This window comes from Haliotis rubra, unplaced genomic scaffold (genome assembly GCF_003918875.1).
Source record: "Haliotis rubra isolate DU_JTF1 unplaced genomic scaffold, ASM391887v1 Scf262, whole genome shotgun sequence".
In the NCBI taxonomy this organism is placed as follows: domain Eukaryota; kingdom Metazoa; phylum Mollusca; class Gastropoda; order Lepetellida; family Haliotidae; genus Haliotis; species Haliotis rubra.
The window spans coordinates 422,653-448,250 of record NW_025766692.1 but is presented as its reverse complement, the minus strand read 5'-3'; the positions used below and the strand labels follow the sequence as shown (position 1 = coordinate 448,250).

Here is a 25,598-nt window from a genome sequence, read left to right as displayed (position 1 = left end):
TTTTCACTCTCACCCACACACTCACACACTTTCACTCCGATATTCTCACACTCACTCGCGCCAGCAGGCTCTATCTTCCGTTATTTTCACTCTCACCCACACACTCGCACGCTTTCACTCCGATATTCTCACATTCACTCCAACAGGCTCTTTCTTCCGTTATTTTCACTCTCACCCACACACTCACACACTTTCACTCCGATATTCTCACACTCACTCGCGCCAGCAGGCTCTATCTTCCGTTATTTTCACTCTCACCCACACACTCACACACTTTCACTCCGATATTCTCACACTCACTCGCGCCAGCAGGCTCTATCTTCCGTTATTTTCACTCACCCACACACACACACACACTTTCACTCCGATATTCTCACACTCACCGCGCCAGCAGGCTCTATCTTCCGTTATTTTCACTCTCACCCACACACACACACACACTTTCACTCCGATATTCTCACACTCACTCGCGCCAGCAGGCTCTATCTTCCGTTATTTTCACTCTCACAAACACACACACACACTTTCACTCCGATATTCTCACACTCACTCACGCCAGCAGGCTCTATCTTCCGTTATTTTCACTCTCACCCACACACTCACACGCTTTCACTCCGATATTCTCACACTCACTCCAACAGGCTCTTTCTTCAGTTATTTTCGCACTCATTCACACACAATTTCAGTCCGATATTCTCAGTCACTCACTCACCCTCACTCACTGACACTTTCACTCCGGGCCATTCATCACGAACATAAGGCGTTTGATATATTTTATAAGTAAACTTCCGCGCAAAAGAGAGTAAACACAAGGAAATTGAACAAAACGATATTAAATGTTACTAGTCTGAAAACGGTTAAGAAAATAAAAACGGCCAACGTATCATTTACAGATACAGAGCATTAACAAGTTTCAACACTTTATTCAGCTTTTCTATTTCTGTAACTCTATTTAATTTAAAACTGGCACTTGCGGTTCATTCAGTGGAATCAGCAATGTCAATTTGCAGGTCACCCGTTTTATAATGTAAATGTGATCACCATTGCGTGCACCGGAAATCAAATCATTTATATAGCACAGGAATAATATCATGAAAAGAGCTCCAAAAGGGGAACAGTGTCAACAAAGATAGCGATCGCAACCGCGCAGGTTTGTTCGCAGCGCCGCTCCGATTTTTGGGGAAATCATACAGACAAATTGACAGATCTGAATCTATTTTTAATAACAGCAGTTTGTAATAAAAGCAGGTAATAAATACATTTTTATATAAAACCGGATATGCATTAACAATGAAGTCACATTTTTCTAAACACAGAGGTACAAAACGGCTTTATTACCATACCATGAATGTACCCGCACCCAAACATCGTGTCTCTGAGACACTGTTGACTAAACTTTACTAATTTGCATGATCTACCGTAAAATTCAAAATAAAAGGGATTTCAAATACAGCTTCGCCAAGAAGTCCTTTGAGACAGAGCCGTAAAAGTGTCTGGTCGCACACGCTCACGCACACGCACACGCACACGCAGACATTTAAAGGAAGCCATCGAGCTATAGCCAAAGGCTTTAAGATCTGACTGATCGTCTGATAGATCTACGACGCTTTCTGTGCCCCTCCCCAGACTATTGCAGTTAAGCACGGGCTAATATTGATATGAACGAATATGTGTATGGTCATTGTGCGAAAAAATGTTTAAGGGGCAGTCGGGTAGCCCGGTGCTTAAAGCGTTCGCTCGTCACTCCAAAGACCCGGGTTCGATTCCCCACATGGGTACAATGTTTGAAGCCCATTTCTGATGCACCCGTCATGATATTACTAGAATATTGCTAAAAGCGGCGTAAAACTAAACTCACTCACTAAACAGTTTTATGGCGTTGTTGTCTGGTGGTGCTATTGCGTTAGTTATCTACTAAACACTACAGACCTGTGAAGATCCGGGTTAGAATATTGATCATCAGTAACCCCATGCTTGTCGTAAGAGGCGACTAACGGGATCAGGTGGTCAGGCTCGCTGGCTTGGTTAATACATGTCATCGGTTCCCATTTGCGCAGATCGATGCTCATGTTGTTTATCACTGGATTGTCTGGTCCAGACTCGATTATTTACAGACCGCCACCATATCGCTGGAATATTGCTGAGTGCGGCGTAAACTAAACTCACTCAGTCACTTAACACTACACTGAAGCAATGAGTTAACTTCCCACTATGACTTCAGGTTACGTGATGTCAACTCTGCTTAACTATCGGTAGTTTCCGGATCACGAGTAGACTTTAACGATGTTTCACATGCTTCATAATTGATAACATTTCATATTTTTACTGAATATCGTCTTTAAGTATCACGTGAAGTACGTAACAATACCATTCCCTTTCTTTATCCAGCAATCTTATACCTGTCATTTAGAACTTTGGAAGAATAAAGCAGCGCTTGAAATGGGCTTTCGATGGATACTATGAAGTAAATCTTATTTGTTTTAGAACTTAAGAGCAGCGAGAGGTTCAAGTGGCATCAGATTGTGCCTACAGTAAAAGTGAAATAATGCGGAGAGTGAGAAAATAATGGTCATATTCTTCTCAATAACGGAAAGACACCATGTTACACTAAGAAGACCAGATAATGAAGAAAACAAAACAGAAAATTGTGTGGTGTTATTGGTTGTTGTTGTTGTTGTTGTTGTTTTTGGGGGTTATTTCTTGCATCATTTCAAGGATCTCTAGTGTCGAACCCGTGAAGATCCGGGTTAGAATTGGTCTTCAGTAACCCATGCTTGTCATAAGAGGCGACTAACGGGATCGGGTGCAGTGGTCAGGTTCGCTTACTTGGTTGACACATGTCATCGTATCCAGATTGTGTAGACTGATGCTCTTGCTGTTAATCACGGGATTGTCGTCACTCGATTATTTACAGACCGCCCCCATAAAGCCGGAATATTGCAGGGTGTGGCGTTAAACGACAAACCAACCAACCAATCTAGTGTCGAGAAGACAAGGATCTTATCAATATCACCATCATCAGTGGCTAGGAACTGTGTTCTGACAATCGTATCAAGCATCTCTCCTGTGGTACATCTTACAAAGACACGTGCTGTACAGGTCTTCCGTCTGTGCGGCGTCGCTTCTGTGCATTGTAGGCGTGAGAGCGGCTCCTAGTCGGCCAGTGTGTTTATGTTTGTTGTTTGCCACGACCTACGAAGCCGGGATACGGTGACATGTGTCAACCAAGTCAGCGAACCTCTTCATTACAAGGGGCGGTTGGGTAGCCCAGTGATTAAAGTGTTCGCTCGTCACGCCCGATGACCCGGGTTCGATTCAAGCAACTGATACAATGTGTTAAGCTCATTTCTGGTGCCCCCCGCCGTGATGCTACAGGAATAAGGTGGTGGGGTAGCCTATTGGTTAAATCGTCGGCTCGTCACGCTGAAGGCCCGGTCACTCACTCTCTCACTCTTCATTACAGATATGCTGCACACTATTGTCATTTGTCATTTCATCGCAGTATACTTAGCCTAGTGGTTAAATCGTCGGCTCGTCACGCTGAAGGCCCGGTCACTCACTCACTCACTCACTCTTCATTACAGATATGCTGCACACTATTGTCATTTCATCGCAGTATACTAAGCAAACGAAAAGAATATAAACAGGCAATTAAGCCTCGAGAGAATTCATACGTTTACCGTTACATTAACGGTAGTTGAAATTTGCAGATCATTTATTCGTGAGGGTCAGCAAGGTTTGAATATCTTAGAAACTTCCTGGTTGCGTGACATTTGAGGACAAAGTAACGTCGCCCTCATTTGTAGACTGCTACATGTGAGTAATCCTCATGTGAAAGTATAGTTTACTTGCTATCTGTTTACGTGTTTGTTTGTTTGTTTGTTTGTTGCTTAACACCGCACTGAACAGTATTCCTGACATATCACGACGGTCTGTAGATAATCAAGTCAGGAACACACATTCAAGCGATTAAAATCATGAGCATCGCTCAACTGGGAGACGATGGCATACATCAACCAGGTCAGCGAGATGACAACCCGATCCTTTTAATTGCCTTTTACTACAAGCGTTTCGGTTTAGAAATTACTGAGAAAAAAGGCTGGTGAGTGACCTTTAAACCAGCAAAAATAGAGCAGACAAGTTTATGATATTCAATAATATATTGAATAAACAATAACCAAGGTTACAATGAATGACAGTACAATACAATACAATACAATTGAGTCACAAATCTAAAATATTGGGTCACAAATCTAAAATATCAACTAAACAAAGTTTTTATATTCTCGGTAAAAAAACAGATATACTGATTGAAGATTGTTGACAGCTGCGAAAGCTCAATGTAGATGAGTGGTAGGTCTCTTGAGTCTTGAAACGTCGATGTTAGCAGGCAGATAGCTTAAAATCCAAAGCAGTAGTAGTCCTCTCCTACATCTCAACAACCATCCCTTATATATACTACTCACACTTTGCTAAGGATCACAAATATTCCCAACTTTACTTAAACATAGTTTTATAATTTGAAATTGTATCCATTTAAAACTGGATAAATAATAATATGGTAAGCCTTGTTTAGGGAAACATCCACTTTAATCTAACCTTATGCACTTGATACATGAGTAACCATACAAATGGTTTTCATGGCACCAATCAACCATTTTGCAAATCATGGAACGAGTCATTGACAAGTACACAACACCTGTCAATAGCAGGTATGGGATCCACAAGATGCAGTGACATACTGAAACCTAGGATCGATGCTTACAATAAGCTTAGATATTTAAACCAAATTAGACCCCACATCACAGTTTTCTGTTGAATCAATGATCCGATCCTTACCAAAGTGTGAATAGTATACCTATTATACAATGCTAGATTTTTCTAGCAGAAGCTACGCCACGCTAGAATCATGTAGAACTTACTCACAGCTTCTCAGCTTCAACAATCTGACCTGAAGCAAAGCAAACAGAGGGCAGGTAACTCCCAAGCCCACTCTCAACAGGTGAAAATACATAGTTCAAGGTGTGAGTTCAAATCCACACTCCAAATTTTTGTGACCCATAATAACTAAAAGTTAATTAATGTGACATTCTAATTAACAATAACACATCCCCATAGCACTCATCTGTTACATATTAGATGGTCTTCTCACTCCATGTCATAATGGATGACATCACCCATGTAAGCTTCGACACCATCAAGACCAGATGCGACATTGTTGACGAGTCTCTGGAACGTCGCTGGTGCGTACTTCAGACCAAACGGCATCACTTTGTATTGATACAGTCCATCTGGTGTAGCGAATGCCGATATTTACTTTGCACCGTCTGTGAGTGGAACCTGCCAGAAGTGCTTCAATAAGTCAAACTTACTTATGTACTGAGCTTGACCAATGCGATCAATGCAATTGTCCACCCTCGGGATTGGATAAGAATCACTTCGTGAGAGCGCATTGACAGCTTTCATGTCAGCACAGCAGCTCCAATCTCCTCCACCACTCTTTCGGCACAAGAAGACATGGTGAACTCCACGGACTATCACTGGGTTCAATAATGTCATTGTCCAACAACTATTTCACTTCTTTAGGCAGAATTTCACTTTTCACAGGATTCATCCGATACGGATGTTGTTTTACAGGCACAGCATCACCTACATCTACATCTATAACATCAGTTCGTCCGGGCACATCAGGAAAAGGTGAGAGAACTCATGAATCAAATCTGACATTTGAGTTTTCTGCTCAGGGGACAAATGTGATAATGTAAAGGTGAGCTAACACATCAGAATTTCTTAACTTTGGTGAAACATTATCACTAAGGTCATCAAACTTCACATTGCTAACACCATCATCAATATTGTCAACATGTTCACTCTCACACACGTCACAAAGGCACATTACACACGGAACACACTAAACACACGCGCGCCCGCCACACACAGTGGTTACATATAAAAAAACCAGTGCAATAATGCTTGAAAGGACGGAAAACCACGTTCCAGGTCACTGCTAAAAAAACAAGCATTTCTGGAATACGAGTTTCGATCAATCACAATCACAAGTGTTGTCATCAAGGATGATTCAGATGCAGTTCTGTGCTGTCAGTGCCGCTCAAGTGAGGTCGTGCCGGGACGACGTCATCTGTCACCGTGATCACGTCTCCCGTGTACACGCCGCCGTACCTACACTGAGGTCACCACCTGTCTCCTCACCTGTTCGGTCGGCCAGAGGGATATGTGAAGAAAGTGTAAGTCAGTGAATGCCCCGTGAACAAGTGCATTTTTAATCTTCCATGTATTATTATTCAATTAAATTCTGACAGCTGTGCTATACTGACGTAGAGAAGAAAGTACACTCCTAGTGTCACGGCGTATCTAATGGCCTCCAGCTTGTTCGTTTATCGCGCCAACCTTTGCTGTCAGTATTAGTGAAACAATTTGATAAAAAATCACGGCTTAAAAATGTTGTCACAACAGAAATTGTACGTGATGTTGTAATGTGAGGGTTGGTTGGTTGGTTTGGTTGCTGTTTAACGCCACACTCAGCAATATTCCAGCCATATAGCGGCGGTCTGTAAATAATCGAACCTAGACCAGACAACCCAGTGATCAACAGCATGAGCATCGATCTACTCAATTGGGATACGACGACATGTGTCAACCAAGTCAGCGGGCCTGACCACCCGATCCCATTAGTCGCCTCTTACGACAAGCATGGGGTGCTGACAACCAATTCTAACCCGGATCTTCATGGGTATGTAATGTGAGGGAATAAAACTGGTTAGCTAACGAACACATTAACTATCAGGCTAACCAACAGCCCGTGTATATGGAATAGATGCATATGTTATCTGAACAGAATTCAGTATATTTCGAACATAGATTCGGTACAGGGTGGCTACTGAGACCCCTTCGTATGAATTCATTTAAAATGAGGTTTATATCTCATAAAGGGTGGTGATCAATTCACGCCGAAGACAGAAGTTCGATTCCCAACATGGGTACAAAGTGTGAAGCCCATTTATGGTATCTCGCCCGAGATAATGCCGGAATATTGCTCCTACTTATTCCACTGACTCACAAAATCAAAGGGTGGAACATTTTCCCTTTTTTCGCCACAGAAATATGCAATTGCATAATGACATACTGCGAAACAAATTGAGTGTTTAGTTGAATATTTTATTCACAATATAAAATACAGTCTTGATGATTTACATGTTTCAGTAACAAGGTACATAACCCTCTTTGGGAAAGATATTAGACACTGTACGAAATACTTCATATGAACAGTGATGCATTGATTAAAGCAAAAGTGACAACAGATTGTTAATGGCCGATCCTCACCCAAGGTCCTATCATAAACGATCTCTAAAAAGTTATGTTTATACATATCGCTTAAATGTTATATATCTCTTTAGCACTAACAGCGCCTGTACATATTTTTGAAAGTTTTTGCGATAATTCATAGTTATTTGTTACGACCAACTGGCCTATCAACAACAAGCTTTAAAACGTTTTGATTACTATGTTATGTTATACATCTTTATACCATGTACACATTTTTAAAAATCATTTTGGGGTATGAATAATTATTTTAGAGGCCGCCCCGCCTATCCCCAACCCCGACCCTCGACATCACCCTAACCCCATCCATACGCATTTTCATCTAATTCTTGAATGACGTCTTCTTCTTCTTCTCCGCCCGCTCTTCCTCCAGCTTCTTTAGTTTCTCCTCCCTCATCTGGAGCTGATGTTCTGCCCTCATTTTCTTGAGGAACTGGCGACGTTTCTTCTCGTCCTTGACAGCTTTGTGCTTGATTTCCCTGTCCAGTTGTTTCCTCTGTACTTGATCAACTAGCCTGCAATATGCATGTATGTTTGGAATGGGAACGTGTCAATCAAATCTGACTGATACATATGTCATTCTCAGCGTTGATGAAACTATATTCATGCAACGTTTAACTTCATGCAGTCTCTCTTTCAGAGCATAGATCACGATATTTAATACGACTTTCACCAACACTGATTACATCTAAGGTATGGACATACTTGTTAAATCATTCTCATTTCTGGTGTCCCCGCCGTGATTTTGTTTGAATATTGCTAAATGCGGCGTAAAACTAAAACTTTCTCACTCACATACTTGTTAAATCTGAATTCGTCAGCCTTCTGTCTCCTCCTCTCAGCTGTGTAGAAGCATCGCACTGGGATTTGCTCCAGACGTCGGGGAGCTTTGCCACGGGGAACAACCCCCTCCACGGCGGGGACAGAGAAGGCCACTCCTCCGCTGGACTGACGGTCGGGGACCAAACCCTCATCTCGTAGCTGTTGAAGAATCTCCGCCCCTGACAGGCGGGGTGTGGGCCGTGTCACCTGACACTAAGGCGTAGTACAGCTCGTGAGGACAGTTGATCTTGCCCGTCAGAGCCTCCTCTGGAGATGTCTGCATGAAAGGTATAACCTTAGTTTGTTTGCAGCCCATTTTAGAAGATAATCTTCGACGCTGTAGATGCTGCGGCCTGTTTCCATGCGCTTATCGGCAACAATAACGTGACGTCACAATATAGTGACATCAGAGTGACATGACGTCACAGATAATGTAGGTGGTGAGCTGAGCTGAGCTGAAATTGGGTTTATCGTCGTGCTTGAGAATATTTTGCTCATATGACGACGTGCATGCGTGTGTATGTGTATGTGCGGCTGCTTGTACTAGCCCAGACTGAAGCAAGTTTCATAGTGCTAGCCCACTGAGATACCATGCCACAGTGAAGCATGAATACCCCACTCAGACACAGTATACTGACTCCGAGCCGACCAGTCCTTGTTGTACCCATTAATGCCGAGCGCCAGGCAGAGACCAACAAGTACCATATTTTAACGTCTTTTGGTATGTGACGCGGTCGGGGATCGAACCCGCGACCTTCCGCTTTCCGGACGGACGCTCTAACCACAACACCACTGAGGCGGTCGCAGATAATGTAGATATAGAGAATACTAAACGATGTCCCGTGTAATACCATATGTATGAAACGAGTGAATGGTTTGGTATCTAACGAGCGAAAGCGAGTTGGATACTAATACCATCCACGAGTTTCATAAATATGGTATTACAAGGGACATACTTTAGTATTTTATGTATTACTCACCCAACATTAGCAAAATAACATCGAGCAAAGTGTGATGATTCTCAGCTTTCCGCGAGTCAAGCAAGGTCTAATACTATTGTGACAGAGTTATTAGCATTGTGACGTCATAACTGTAAACCACTTTGACGTCATACGTACGGCATCACGCGATGTTATTACACAATGTGTAATAACATAGTAAAATTATTAAACAGTGATATCTTCAACGGGTGAGTAATAAGTTGGGTTTCTCTTAATCTCTAAAAAATGAACGTTGTGCGAGAATTTGTCCTCCCGGACACTGGATCTACCAACAGATATATACTTACACAGCAATGTGGAATAATACATTTCCTGTCTGGTGATGTAAATTCAAGTATAAATAATGAGGTGTTTTGTAAAAAAACACAACTAAGTGCAAAATTATATTTTGCTTTTAGCGTACAGCTGTTGTAGTAGTGACCGACGATGTATATTTGATATCTTCACGGATGTAGGAAGAAACATGTTGCCATCTATGTATTATTATGTGTGATAAATACCGTGGTCGTTGTGCGAGATTTTGCGTTTTTCATGGCGTCATACAGGACGGAAACTTTCACAATAATTCTCAAAAATTACCGAATCATTGTAATGTATATATTTTCATTATCCCTTATTCTTGCTACGACACTCTTTCCATGCATGTTTTCAAAATATTGAGATCAGGTATGCAACGAATAGACGTATTGATCTCTCAAAATAGGTGAAAATGTTGATGAATGTTGCAGTCTTTGTTTACAGTTCTAACGTGTGCAGTGCTCCGAGCACGGCGTTTGTTTTCACACCAATTTCACTTCGTTTGATTTCATCAAAACACTGTATTGGTGAAAATGACCATTAGTCATTTGATTCTATAATGTATGAGTGAGTGAGTGAGTTTGGTTTTACGCCGCTTTTAGCAATATTCCAGCAATATCACGGCGGAAGACACCAGAAATAAGCGTCACACATTGTACCCATGTGGGGAATCGAACCCGGGTCTTCAGCGTGACGAGCGGACGCTTTAACCACTAGGCTACCCCACCGCCCCCTATAATGTATGATGAACTCAGGGATGTATGTGTCGCAGGTGAGTGTGAAATATATGTGATGTAATGTCTCATGATCAGCGTTAGCGAACCCCGTTTGGGTTTGTTTGTTTTGTTGTTGTTGTTGGTGGTGGTGGTGGTGGTGGTGGTGTTTTTGTAATATGGCCAAAAGCTAACTTCAGCGTTAAAGTATTCTAGAACATTCCAACCGATTTTCACATATTTTTTTGAATGCACAATAGCGTTTAGAAAGTGGTCAAATGTAGCATTCGTTAGATTTGGGATTACACCTTGTCAGTAAAGTACAGATTCTAGTACTTTTGTAAGGTTGAGTCCCATCCGGGATTCGAACCCACACACTCAGAGTCAGGCACCTAATCGCCAGCACACAAAATCGCGGCTAACATGTGTTAGATTTATTTTTATGTTTCTTCCAAATGAGAAAAAGTAATGATAAATAAACGCAATCTGTAGGGGTAAATATGAGCAAAGGATTGAACCACGACTTTGAGCTCTTCGGGCTGACGTTCTATACACTAGACCACGGAGGTCAACGTTAAGCAAACTGAACGTAATGGCTAAACATAATTAAGACATCATCAAATCGTGAAAAGTTGCGTCGCTTAGGCTGTTGATTCCCTAGAGTTATGTCCCTTAGGTGCCAGGATGCGTGATGTTTGAATCCCAGATTTGACAACATAGTAATACCCCAAGAGGTAAGACAACCAGTTGGGTTAAGTGCCACATTTACCATTTTTCCAGATATATCATGGTGGAATTTGAGGGACAGTATTAAAAAAACCCGGATCGAACCCCCTTTAACCACTGGGCTGCCCTACCGCACCAATACCCCTTCCAAAACGGGCCAAACGCCTGATACTGTCGTTGCAAATTAACAGCAGCTTCGAGCAGTGGACCCACCCGGGGTAGAATTGGTCTTCAGCAACCCATGCTTGTGGCAAGAGGTGACTAACGGGATCAGGTGGTCATGCTCACTGACTTGGTTGACACATGTCATCGTATCCCATTTGCGTAGATCGATGCTCATGTTGTTGGTCACCGGATTGTCTGGTCCAGACTCGATTATTTACAGACCGCCGCCATATAGCTGGAATGTTGCTGAGTTTGGTAAGCAACAAAACAAAAAGCAATGGACCTAATTCAAACTAGACGTGATGAATCCCTCCGTTTTATTTCAGCCAGGCAAAACGAATACATCAAATATCGTGACCAAAGTATCAAATATCGTGACCAAAGTATCAAATATCGTGACAAAAGTATCAAATATCGTGACAAAGGTGACTAAAGCAATCAAATATCGTGACAAAAGTATCAGATATCGTGACAAAAAAGTGAATTTTTGTTTTACGAAAACTAAATTTTGGTGCATGTTTCTTTTCATTGCGTAAAGCATCATCAGAAAAGAACTATGGAAACTATCGTAAAGGGCATTGTTGGAATTCAACTCTATATCAAAACATTTTGTGTTAGTACTTCGTGTACTATAAACTCCAAGTATATTTACACATTTAGTATATTATGCAGGTTATTCACAAGAACGTGATGTATTATGCCACATTACATATGGAACCTCGAAACGCAACCAGCGGCAGATTGGTAGGGCACAAGTAGAATGAAGAGCTCGTGCAAATCAGGCCGTCGGTCTGGGGTATAGCCTGCGCATGCGCATGCAAGGTTGTTTTATGCCTGTGGCAAAGTACGTTTTCTGTAACAATTATGCAGATTAAATCACCATCATAACTTCAGATTATTATTGCATTAACATCGCCACACGTGCATGTATTATTTAAATCATTAACCTGTAAACAAGGTAGTTGAACTATAACCAAAACTCTTACAGTGAGTGAGTGTGATTTTACGCCGCTTACATATACATGTACACCATCCACAACGTTGCATTAATTCATTAAAACGTTTTGATATTGGAATCTAAACACGTAATTCTTTTTAATAAGTTATATGGTAGCTTCCCTGAGGACTGATAGTTAGTATTATTGAGAGAAATGCATTATGGTTTTTTTTAAGAGAAGTGTGGTGTGACACTGTGCCTTTAAAGAATAAGTAATAGAGAGGGTTAATAATAACATGTTGCAACATACACCAGGATCCGGATCCACAAAGCGTTCGTAGCGTTACGACATTCGTAAGCCTATGATAAACTATAGAGTTACGACAGTTCGTAACTTTACGAACGCTTTGTGGATCTGGACCCTTATTGTTAATCACTAAATCACTGATCTCAGGTGTATCGCACAGTTCTTGAATTCGTCGCTAGGTGGAGCTGCTTATTTTCCTTCATACAGGCCGCCATATTGTCTTGGGATTAAGGCCAGATCGTCACATCTGTTCGTCTGTACGCTGAAGATGCGGGGTTGACCGGATCTACTGGAGGCGCATGTGCCAGAGTACAATGTCCTCTGATTCTTGCATCTAGCATAATACGGGGTCCAGCTTCTTCCTTCCCATGGCTGGTCACCGTCCGGCTTGTCGGCGCAACTGGCGTAACGATACGCACATGGCTTGCAGTGGGCACTTCGCCCACACAGGTTCCGCTGATATTGGCCTGAAATATAGATACAGTGAGCAGGTGAGCGAGTGAGAGTTAGCTCCCTTGCTACTGGCGTTCGCACCCATTTAGCACCGAGTAATGTCGGTTGTTCGTGCTGTATTGCATATGGTATTGTTTATTTGTTTGTTGGTTAGCGCGGCACTCAGCAACATTCCAGTTGTCGGATGATCAACAGTATGAGCACCATGTGTCAACCAAGTCAGCGAGCCTGACCAGCGATCCCGTTATAGTCACCTCTTACGGCAAGCATGGGTTGCTGAAGACCAACTCTATCGATCCCGTTCGAACCTATTGCGACAAGAATGGGTTGTGGAGACAAGGTCAAATCCGGATCTTCACGACTGGACTGACAAACCGTACTGACTGCGACCTCCTAAACCCGGGAAGATCCGACTCAGAATTGATCTTCAGCAACCCATGCTTGTCGTAAGAGGTGACTAAAGGGATCGGGTGGTCAGGCTCGCTGACTTGGTTGACGCATGTCATCGTATCCCAATTGAGTAGACCTATGATCATGCTGTTGACCACTGTATTGTCTGGTCCAGAAAATTATTTACAGACCGCCGCCATATACATGTAGCTTGAATATTGCTGAGTCCGGGGTTAAACAAAACAAATTAACCTTTTAAAAACACGTTTTTGTAAATGCAAGGTGAATATTTGATGACTTTGAAATATTGAAGATTAACGGGGTAGCAGTATGTCTTCTTTCTCGGCCTCACACACATACGCACACACGCACGCACGCACATACACAAAACTTACAAGGTTGCGTAGGTTCCATCTTTTGTCCGCAATTCACATTTGTAAAGTCGTCACATCTCTTTCTGGCGCCGTTAAACAAATCCGGGTATTCGCACTCATCTTTATACGCCGGCATGTTGTCGTAGATGTCGTCGTCCACAGTCTTGGAGCAGTTGATGTAGGTGGCGCAGTTATCTGGGGTGGCAAAGAGGCACTCACGTCCGTATCCTTGATCCTGACATCCCGCACACATCCGAAGGATATCAGAGTCTGTCCGCACTGTAAGTATATATACCACGATTAGGGTGAATGAGTGAGTGAGTGAGTTAGGATTACGCTGCTTTTAATAATATTCCAGGAATATCACGTCGGTATACCAGAAGTGGGCTTCACGCGTTAAACCCATGTGTGGAATCGAACCTGTACCTTCGGCGTAACGAGCGAACGCTTTAACCACTAGGCAACCCCTCGACGATTAAGATCTAGGAGTGAGTGAGGTTTAACGCCGATTTGAATGCTATTTGGGTAATATGACCTGCCAACTTCAAGAGGGGGCGGTTGTTAAAGCGTTCGCTCGTCACGCCGAAGACCGTGGTTCGATTGCCCATATGGGTACAACGTGTGAAGCCCATTTCTGATGTCCCCCGCCGTGATATTGCTGGAATATTGCTAAACGCGGCGTAAAACCCAACCCACTCACTCACTCATGCAGGGGGAAAGTCCGAAGATAGGTCTTAGACGTTAACGATTGCAATGAAACTCAAGGTCAAGTTCACCGCTCGTCCCTTAACATGTAAAAAACCCGTTCCTCTATCGATAAATGTTATGTGCGAAAATACGACTAACCCAGCAGTATCCACGTAATGACTTCAAGTAATTCAAAGTAGGCCTTCGTCAAAGAATCCTTTAAGAATCATTTTCGATTGTGCGTACGTCTTGTAGGTAACCCGTATGTATTGTACCCAAGGTACGGTTAACCATGTTCAACCTTGCTCTGCATCAGTTGAAGTCATGTGTTGATCCCGCTGAACTCTCGTTTCCTTATGCCTCAACTACATTGGCAGCCATTTTAGAAGTAGTCAATTAATCAAATTTTAATAAAAGCTATGCCGTTTGCGGAAAACAGACGCAAAAAAATGGTGACAAGATGGGCACGAGTCGCTAATCAGCTTGTCCCAAAATAACACCAGTTGTTCACGGATGAGCACTGTTGTGACAAATTTAGAAACCTATTCATGGTCAGCCCACGATCACAGCTCCTGAGTACCCAAGGGACGCAGCTCTTGTATGGGAATTTCAGCGTCTTGATCTGATTTGACAGAGGGTGGATTACATGTTGAACATTGTGATTGTATGCACGATGCTAATAATATCTTCTTTGACTATAAGCCGTGACAGACAAGAGTAACGTCCCTTAGAAGTACCAGAATCCAATGATCGTTGGTTCGAACCCACTCTGGCCCCCATTATGATTCGTTTTTCGTCAGCATTTTACCAATGCTCGTGGGTTCAACCAAATTGATGGACTAAACTGAATTATATTGGTTTATCTCCTACACAAAAAATGTAACTGAAAAATCATCATAGTCGAGTAAGATTCAACTTCAAACATCCCGCAATTACACCGATGGATTAAGTTATATACTTAACGTTTGTTTGAATCTTTTTAAATAGACAATAGAAAAGGATAAAGGGTTTATTTATTTATTTTTATAAGCGCACTGTTTAACAGACAGACAATGTATTCGGTAAATAGCTAGTGTATTCGGCTATAGGTCCATCATTCGTCACCACTTCTCCCTTTCCGTAACCTGAAATAATTCAGTTTACGGAAAGGGACGAGTAGTTACGAATGGTAACACCCAGGAAGATCGCTATTCGTCTTGTCCCGGAATAACACGAGTTCGTCACGAATGATAGGCATTGTGTAGTTGAATGGACTACACAATGTCAAGTCCCCACTACACGTGAGGCAGTGTTATACATTGTGCAACAATGTTGCACTTGTTTATATGCACCCGTAGATTCAGTGTGCTATATTAGATGCGTGCTGAAATGTATTCGAACTCTCCTCTCGTGTATAGAATGTATATTGTAGAAAGTTCTGCGTTAGCGAAAGATTTTCAAGTATTTCGAATTTGTGTATATAAGTGGATCTAGCTAATACCTCTCGACCCAAATCCCTTCTTATGTCGCCTGATTTGTGTGTGATGATAATATACCCTGCCTACCACTAGTTTCAAGGCTGGATTACTGGTGCTGAGAGGGAAATATCACCATCATTGTCTCCATTGCAATAATCACTGCTATTGTATTATATTGCCTCTGAATCTGTACTGGCACAAATTTATGATAGAAATAAATAGTGATACCTTTGTATTGATTTGTAAAATTTAAAAACAAACCTGTTAATTACTTCACATTTCGTTGTTTGTTGCTTCAACATTTACTTCTTGTAAGGATTCCCGGTTAACCTTTGAGTTTCAGCTTCTACAGTCCGTTTGAGTCGGAAACGAACCGATGAATTGCAAATTTTATCATTGTACAAAATTGCCACATAAATATAAATAGTACACATGTTTATCATTTACTAATACCCAACAGCTTCCTTATATTTGAAAATTTTCCGGACTCCATCAAAAAAGTTGTTTAAGAAACTATCATCATTGAAAACGCAAAAGTTGTTATCTGTCGCAGCGGGGTGAAACCGCAGAAACGGAACAGCCAGTCCGTGGTAGTGTCATAGTCACGACTTAAACGGATGACAAGTGGTGCCACAGTTGCCTGTTGTAAGCCATCCCGAGACCAGTAACCTTGTTCAATGACGTTAGCTACCTTGTTGACACAGTTTTGCCAAGTTTCAGTCGTGATTTTGTTAAGGGATTCCTTAACCAAAACCTCTACGTCACGTAATCTAAAAGTTGTGTTTGATCTGGCAACATCTCCTTTGACAAAACCCCATATCATTTCAATGGGGTTAAGGTCACAGTGATAGGGTGGAAGTCGCAGAATATCGCGACCCTTACTTTTTATGTAACTGTCAACTTTGTAGAAAGGTTCACCTTTGTGGGTTTTTATGATCTCCTATAGCTGAGGCTTCGTTGCCTTTGAAGGCCGTGCGATCTGAAATTTGTCTAGCCATGATATCATATCACCTTTACGACTGTTACGACCCGCACACACCCGAAGGATATCAGAGTCTGTCTGCACTGTAAGTATATATACCACGATTAGGGTGAATGAGTGAGAGAGTGAGTTTAGTTTTACGCTGCTTTTAATAATATTCCAGGAATATCACGTCCGTATACCAGAAATGGGCTTCACGCGTTAAACCCATGTGTGGAATCGAACCTGTACCTTCGGCGTAACGAGCGAACGCTTTAACCACTAGGCAACCCCTCGACGATTAAGATCTAGGTGTGAGTGAGGTTTAACGCCGATTTGAATGCTATTTGGGTAATATGACCTGCCAACTTCAGGAGGAGGGCGGTGGTTAAAGCGTTCGCTCGTCACGCCAAGGACCGTGGTTCGATTGCCCATATGGGTACAACGTGTGAAGCCCATTTTTGATGTCCCCCGCCGTGATATTGCTGGAATATTGCTAAACGCGGCGTAAAACCCAACCCACTCACTCACTCATGCAGGAGGAAAGTCCGAAGATAGGTCTTAGACGTTAACGATTGCAATAAAACTCAAGGTCAAGTTCACCGCTCGTCCCTTAACATGTAAAAAACCCGTTCCCCTATCGATAAATGTTATGTGCGAAAATACGACTAACCCAGCAGTATCCACGTAATGACTTCAAGTAATTCAAAGTAGGCCACCGTCAAAGAATCCTTTAAGAATCATTTTCGATTGTGCGTACGTCTTGTATTGCACCCAAGGTACGGTTAACCGTGTTCAACCTTGTTCTGCATCAGTTGAAGTCATGTATTGATCCCGCTGAACTCTCGTTTCCTTATGCCTCAGCTACATTGGCAGCCATTTTAGAAGTAGTCAATTAATCAAATTTTAATAAAAGCTATGCCGTTTGCGGAAAACAGACGCAAAAAAATGGTGACAAGATGGGCACGAGTCGTTAATCAGCTTGTCCCAAAAAAACACCAGTTGTTCACGGATGAGCACTGTTGTGACAAATTTAGAAACCTATTCATGGTCAGCCCACGATCACAGTTCCTGAGTACCCAAGGGACGCAACTCTGGTATGGGAATTTCAGCGCCTTGATCTGATTTGACAGAGGGTGGATTACATGTTGAACATTGTGATTGTATGCACGATGCTAATAATATCTTCTTTGACTATGAGCCGTGACAGACAAGAGTAACGTCCCTTAGACGTACCAGAATCAAATGATCGTGGGTTCGTGGGTTGGCCCCCATTATGATTCGTTTTTCGTCAGCATCTTACCAATGCTCGTGGGTTCAACCAAATTGATGGACTAAACTGAATTATATTGGTTTATCTCATACACAAAAAATGAAAAATCATCATAGTCGAGTAAGATTCAACTTCAAACATCCCGCATTACACCGATGGGTTAAGTTATACTTAACGTTTGTTTGAGTCTTTTTAAATAGACAATAGAAAAGGATGAAGGGTTTATTTTATTTTTGTTATAAGCGCACTGTTTAACAGACAGCCAATGTATTCGGTAAACAGTTAGTGTATTCGGCTATAGGTCCATCATTCGTCACCACTTCTCCCTTTCCGTAGGGGCGGTGGGGTAGCCTAGTGGTTAAAGCGTTGGCTCGTCACGCTGAAGACCCGGGTTCGATTCCCCACTTGGGCACAATGTGTTAAGCCCATTTCTGGTGTCCTCCGCCGTGATATTGCTGGAATATTGCTAAAAGCGGCGTAAAACTAAACTCAGTCAGTCAGTCAGTCTCCCTTTCCGTAACCTCCCATTCGTAACAATGCCACTTCTCCCTTCCCGTAACCTGAAATAATTCAGTTTACGGAAAGGGACGAGTAGTTACGAATGGTAACACACAGGAAGACATTCGTGACCAACTTGTGTTATTCCGGGACAAGCCGAATAGCTTCTTGCAGGTTACGGAAAGGGGCGAGTGGTGACGAATGCCAGGAAGATCGCTATTCGGCTTGTCCCGGAATAACACGAGTTGGTCATGAATGGACTACACAATGTCAAGTTCTGAGTACACGTAAGGCAGTGTTATACATTGTGCAACAATGTTGCACTTGTTTATATTGCACCCGTAGATTCAGTGTGCTATATTTAGATGCGTGCTGATATGTACTAGAACTCTCCTTTCGTGTACAGAATGTATATTGTAGAAAGTTCTGCGTTAGCGAAAGATTTTCAAGTATTTAGTTTTTGTGCATATAAGTGGATCAAGCTAATACCTCTCGACCCAAATCCCTTCTTATGTCTCCTGATTTGTGTGTGATGATAATATACCCTGCCTACCACTAGTTTCAAGGTTGGATTACTGGTGCTGAGAGGGGAATATCACCATCATTGTCTCCATTGCAATAATCACTGCTATTGTATTATATTGCCTCTGAATTTGTACTGGCACAAATTTATGATAGAAATAAATAGTGATAACTTTGTATTGATTTGTAAAAAAAAATTAAAAACCTGTTAATTACTTCACATTTCTTTGTTTGTTGCTTTCCCATTTACTTCTTGTAAGGATTCCCGGTTAACCTTTGAGTTTCAGCTTTTAAACCAAAACGTAACATGTCAGTAAAGTACTAGGGGCGGTGGGGTAGCCTAGTGGTTAAAGTGTTCGCTCGTCACGCCGAAGGCCCGTGTTCCCCACAATGTGTGAAGGCCATTTCTGTCGTCCCCCATCGTGATATTGCTGGAATATTGCTAAAAGCGGCGTTAAACACCCAACTCACTCACTCAGTAAAGTACTCAATTACGTTAACGCTGTGATAGTCTCGCTCTGCCAAAACTGGCTACGCAAGTATTGGAACCAACGTGGCTGTCACGATTGTAAAGATGGCGTAGATGTGCCAATCTGCCGTCTCTGTAAGCGTGTCGGCGTTTGGAATGTTTCAGGAGAAAGTGACAAGACCTAAAATGTGACCTTTAGTTGAAGAAACTTCACAGTCAATAGAGAGATACTGTTGGCGCAAGCTACTGAGAATAGAAAGTGGGTGAATAAAAATGTATTTTTTACGCCGCTTCGTGCAATGGTCCAGTTAAAGTGAATGGGCGAGTTGGGTTTTACACCGCTTTTAGCAATATTCCAGCAATATTCCAGCAATATTCCAGCAATATCAAAGCGAGGGACACCAGAAATGGGCTTCACGCATTATACGCACGTGGGGAATCCAACCCGGTTCTTCAGCGTGACAAGCGAACGCTTTAACCACTAGGCTACCCCACCGCCCGCGCCAGTTTTAGGGACGTGAGATAACTGGTTTCACGCATTCGTACATTATGAACCGATTCCCGGCTTTGAGTGAGACAAATGAATACCTCCACCACCAGGCTGTCTCCACATGAAAGACCAGGGTTCGATAGTTTCCATATACTATAACGGTAGTGAGTGAGTTTATATTTACGCCGCACTCAGCAATATTCCAGCTATATGGCGGCGGTCTGTAAATAATCGAGTCAGGACCAGACATTCCAGTGATCAACAGCATGAGCATCGATTTACGCAACTGGGAACCGATGACATGTGTCAACGAAGCCAACGAGCCTCACCACCTGATCCTGTTAATCGCCTCTTACGACAAGCATGGATTACTGAAGGCCAATTCTAACCCGGACCTTCATGGCTCCATGTGTGAAGAACATACCAGGTGGCATTGGTGGTAGGGGTGTCACGATTCACTCTCGATTATCGATTCAATTCGTTCGATTCAATTAATTTCGATTCGATTCACCAAAGCTGAGGACAAAGTCAAATTTGTTGTAAAATCAGTTTAATTTGGCAAACTTTGGAAAATTGGCACAATGTACAATTAGATCACCGTCAAGACAAGTTGTAAACAAATACTCACTGAACAAGTGATCATGAAATTAAGTTTCAGTCACGAACTTTGGTGTCAAGTGTTCATTGTCACTGTAAGTCATTTGGAATGGTCATGTTCTGTGCAAGGAATTTTCACTTGAAAGACATGCCCTCTGGGCACTTACAATGTCTCCGGTAATGGAGAATACCCTCTCACTGGCCACACTTGTAGCAGCGAATTTTCAACATAATTTCTTACGATTTCAGGTGAAATAAACTGTCAGTATTAGAAAGTATGTACTTTATGAATCGAATCGAAATGGATGCATTTGAAATCGAGATAGAATCGTACATCTATCGATTCGATTTTCGATGAACCGAACCGAATCGTGACACCCTTAATTGGTGGTATATGATGGTATTTGGGTGGAATATTGTTCACATGTTAGTGGTACATTGGTGGTATGTTGGTAGTACATTGCTTTTATACGGGCTTGGAAACTAACCACAAAAAAGTTATAACGGCTGCCACTCGTTGTACTTTCTATCGAATGTAGTAAAAATAATATCTACTGAACTTCATGGTATGCGTGAATACTTGAAACAGAAAACAATACACACAAACTCGAACTGTACATTTACTCATAAATATATATTTGGAACATGATGGAATTTTTATGTCAGTTTTCTATGGAATCCTAGAAGGTACATTGTGGCGTTGTCACGCATTGTAAAGTTATGTTTACACATCTTAGATGGGGCGACAACGAGACATATATTGACCTTGAAATAGTCGCCTATTTGACTTTGAAATATGACCAAAATGTCACAACGTCGCATTGTCGCACTTTGGTAAATGTTGCCACTTTTTTGGGGTTTTTGTGTGGGCGACAACGCGACAGTGTCTCTTCTAGGATTCCATAGTTTTCATTCATCAAAATTTGTAAATGGGTTTAGAAAGTATTTTATGATGGTGCATTCACTTGTATATATGTAGCTTTCTATATATTTCAACGAATGAGTTGTTGTTTGTTGTTTAACGCCTCACTCAGCAATATTCCGGCTATTTGGCGGCGGTCTGTAAACAATGGAGTCTGGACCAGGCAATCCAGTGATCAACAACATCAGCATCGATCTACGCAACTGGGATACAATGACAAGTGTCAACCCAGTCAGCGAGCCTGACCACCCGTTCGCGTTAGTCGCCTCTTACGACAAGCCTGGGTTGCTTCACTGGCACTTCAACGAATGAATATTGGTTTACGCCGCTTTAGCCATGTGATGGTGGAAAACACGAAAATATTAGTTTGTAAAACATTCGGCACATTATCAGACACTCACCTGTAGGACACTGTGTATTCCTTACATCGTCCCGGTCGACACACGTCTTTGACAACGGCGAGAACACGAGATCATTGGGACACGGGAAATCTCGGCGGAAAGAGCCGATAGCTAAGGTAAAATGGGTACAATTTCCCGGAATCGCTAAAAACCAATTTCGGTAATCAACCTGACCCACACACACCGTCGCCAACATGCACAGCACAGCTGCCGTCGCTGTAACACCCGACATCATGTACGGAGAATATTGTGCACCCGTATCCTCGAAGAGACTGTCAAAATGTGTCGTCCGGATAAGCTGTAAGGCTCTCTCGGCGGATTTCTTTAAAGTACCCTTTTTTTCGTGTGTAGTGTTGGATTTAAACGTGATGCTATAGCAACGCCCTCTTTTGTTCACGGTACGACGTCACGTGACTAGGACGTCAGACTCCGTGTAAGCATTGAGTGAAAACGTGATCAACAAGACCGAAGAACAAATACAGAGGAGTGTGTGAAGAACAAAGTAAGTCTGTTACGTGTAATCACTTGTTTAATTGGACACCTTGTGTTTGCTAGAGTAGAGCGTACATAGAGCTTTACATAGTAAACTTACAGGATCAGCGGTAAATTAGAACGTGCGTTTTGATTGGCTAGAATTGCCGTGATGTGCGTGCTAAGTGGTTTCCGATTGGAAGAAAATACGGTTCACGGATCGTGTGTTGTTTAAACGAAATTGTGGAATTAGTCTCACCTGTACTGTGTGGACGTATTTCGGGTGCGTTAGGTTGTTAGCTTTACCTGTAGCGTTTGTATTGGGCTAATTTGTGACATTTGGCGTTGGTGGATGGAAATCTTACACCGCCGATAGAACTTCGGTGCTTATCACGCATGCGTCAATACATATCCGGGATGCATGTAACAGCTGAGTCGCATAGCTTAGATTGTTCTGACGCAGTTGTCATAAATATTCACGATGAGTGAGTGAGGGAATGTCAGAGTGAGTGAGTAAGTGTCGGAGTGAATGTGTGAGTGAGTGTAGGAATGTGTGCGTGAGTAGGTGTATGATTCAAACAAATATCAAAATCTAAAAGTATGGATTCAAAATACGCTTCAAAAGATTCTGTAGTAGAGATTTTTACTCACTTTCTCCTTCAGATTCCAACATTATGCCAGGAACACGTACCACGATCCGATCTTAGCGCTAAGATGATCCTAAACCCTATACACTAAGACATAAGACGATCGTTCGTCTCGCCAAAGACCCGGGTTCGAATTCCCACATGGGTACAATGTGTGAAACGCATTTCTGGTGTGCCCTGCCGTGATATTGCTGGAATATTGCTAAAAGCAGCGTAAAACCTACCATACCATACCTACGAACGAACGAACGAACGAACGAACGAACGAACGACAGTTGTAGCCCTAAGATAGCTCGTCGAATTAGCCTGGTGTCGTATGCTCACAGTGCCTCAGGTGCAATATACAATTCATAAACATCAACATATTTTAAAATAAATAACAACCACTTGCCAATGAAAATAGAACCAATGCTGGATAAAACACTTCCTTTTTCCAAAACTGTTTTCTGTTGATTGATTGATTGATTGATCTGGTATATGTAAAGTAATTTAGTTCGTGGTTTGCAATTTCTTTGAGTGACGTCTCGATAGTGTTTTCATCTGCTGTCAATCAGCAAAACAACTTTTGTTCTTTGCATGCCCGCTATAGATATAAAAACGACAACCGATCATCTCCCAGTCAAAACCTGTCACTATAGGCATGTCCACACAACGGATGTGTGGTTCATATTTCAAGCAAATAGTTTAATTTGAAACTCCGGGTTTTCTTTGTTAGAAAACACTCAGGTAAGCAGTAGACTTAGAGACTTTGTTGACAGCATATCGTTGCTTATTTATCGCTACATACATTACTGGATATTTATATAGCGCACATATCCACGCACTAGTGCATGCTCAAGGCGCTGGTATTTTTTCCCTCGATCATTGGATGTCAATCTCAACGGCACATATTATTATCAATCTCAACTCCCTGGGGAGTATACAACTCTTCCTGCCACAAGGCGCAGAGAGTTATTGCGGCTTTCCCATCCATACGAGGTACCCATTCACAGCTGGGTGGACTGGGACAGTACTTTGTCCAAGTTTATTGCACGTTTGGACAAGCATGGGCTACTGAAGATCAATTCTAACCCAGATCTTCACGGGTGTTCAAGAAGCGCTTCCAGGGAAGGGTATTAGTGCGACAGTCTTCAATATTTCTAACATCTAAGCAGTTTATACTTACATTTATGTATATATTATCACTATTAATTTATTATAATCTAAGCATACTCAGGTACTATCTGGTATCGAATTATCGACTTTGCAACATTATTTTCGCAAGTATTTGACAATAGTTTCACCTCCAGTCACAACACAAACATTCACCTTCAGTCACAACACAAACATTCACCTCCAGTCACAACACAAACATTCACCTCCAGTCACAACACAAACATTCACCTCCAGTCACAACACAAACATTCACCTCCAGTCACAACACAAACATTCACCTCCAGTCACAACACAAACATTCACCTCCAGGAACAACACAAACATTCACCTCTAGTCACAACTCAAACATTCACCTCTAGTCACAACACAAACATTCACCTCCAGTCACAGCTCAAAACATTCACCTCTAGTCACAACACAAACACTCACCTCAGTCACAACACAAACATTCACCTCCAGTCACAACAGCACAAACACTCACCTCCAGTCACAACACAAACATTCACCTCCAGTCACAACACAAACATTCACCTCCAGTCACAGCACAAACATTCACCTCCAGTCACAACACAAACATTCACCTCTAGTCACAACACAAACATTCACCTCTAGTCACAACACAAACATTCACCTCCAGTCACAACACAAACATTCACCTCCAGTCACAGCACAAACATTCACCTCTAGTCACAACACAAACATTCACCTCCAGTCACAACACAAACATTCACCTCCAGTCACAACATAAACATTCACCTTCAGTCACAACACAAACATTCACCTCCAGTCACAACACAAACATTCACCTCCAGTCACAACACAAACATTCACCTCAGTCACAACACAAACATTCACCTCCAGTCACAACACAAACATTCACCTCCAGTCACAACACAAACATTCACCTCCAGTCACAACACAAACATTCACCTCCAGTCACAACAAAACATTCACCTCCAGTCACAACACAAACATTCACCTTCAGTCACAACACAAACAAACATTCACCTCCAGTCACAACAAACATTCACCTCCACATTCACCTTCAGTCACAACTCAAACATTCACCTCCAGTCACAACACAAACATTCACCTCCAGTCACAACACAAACATTCACCTCCAGTCACAACACAAACATTCACCTCCAGTCACAACACAAACATTCACCTCTAGTCACAACACAAACATTCATCTCTAACCACAACACAAACATTCACCTCCAGTCACAACACAAACATTCACCTCCAGTCACAACACAAACATTCACCTCCAGTCACAACACAAACATTCACCTCCAGTCACAACACAAACATTCACCTCCAGTCACAACACAAACATTCACCTTCAGTCACAGCACACTTACCTTCAGTCACCACAACATTCATCTCAGAAAGCATACGCCTTCTTTCAACATAATAAACTGAAAGATGTGTAAAGAGGGTGTATTTTCCCTATCAATGGGACATCTGTATCCCGGGAGCTCCATGTTATCCCACATCCAAAATGATCACTCGGGACAGA

The 25,598-nt window shown here is 42.2% G+C and overlaps 2 protein-coding genes across 2 annotated transcripts; both read right to left on the bottom strand.

Annotated features, from left to right (window-relative positions):
* Nucleotides 1-7,663: 7,663 nt before the first annotated feature.
* Nucleotides 7,664-9,697, bottom strand: LOC124280233. Its single transcript, XM_046716137.1, has 3 exons — nucleotides 9,665-9,697; nucleotides 8,141-8,376; nucleotides 7,664-7,856 (listed from the first exon to the last, which is right to left on the bottom strand). Exons 1-3 carry the CDS (start codon nucleotides 9,695-9,697, stop codon nucleotides 7,664-7,666), a joined length of 462 nt encoding a protein of 153 aa, XP_046572093.1.
* Nucleotides 9,698-11,365: 1,668 nt separating this feature from the next.
* LOC124280195 lies at nucleotides 11,366-22,097 on the bottom strand. Its single transcript, XM_046716091.1, has 3 exons — nucleotides 21,804-22,097; nucleotides 13,548-13,805; nucleotides 11,366-12,776 (listed from the first exon to the last, which is right to left on the bottom strand). The coding sequence occupies exons 1-3, from the start codon at nucleotides 22,036-22,038 to the stop codon at nucleotides 12,499-12,501; spliced, it is 771 nt and encodes a 256-aa protein (XP_046572047.1). The 5' UTR covers nucleotides 22,039-22,097; the 3' UTR covers nucleotides 11,366-12,498.
* Nucleotides 22,098-25,598: the final 3,501 nt, after the last annotated feature.

Coding starts and splice junctions, on each gene's coding strand:
- LOC124280195 (XM_046716091.1), bottom strand. CDS start 22,038: ATGATGTCGGGTGTTACAGCGACGGCAGCTGTGCTGTGCATGTTGGCG. Junction 13,806..21,803: donor GAATACACAGTGTCCTACAG/GTGAGTGTCTGA, acceptor ATATACTTACAG/TGCGGACAGACTCTGATATC. Junction 12,777..13,547: donor GATGGAACCTACGCAACCTT/GTAAGTTTTGTG, acceptor TCTATATTTCAG/GCCAATATCAGCGGAACCTG.
- LOC124280233 (XM_046716137.1), bottom strand. CDS start 9,697: ATGAAAAACGCAAAATCTCGCACAACGACCACG. Junction 8,377..9,664: donor AATCTCGCACAACGACCACG/GTATTTATCACA, acceptor ACTACGCCTTAG/TGTCAGGTGACACGGCCCAC. Junction 7,857..8,140: donor GACGAATTCAGATTTAACAA/GTATGTGAGTGA, acceptor TGCATATTGCAG/GCTAGTTGATCAAGTACAGA.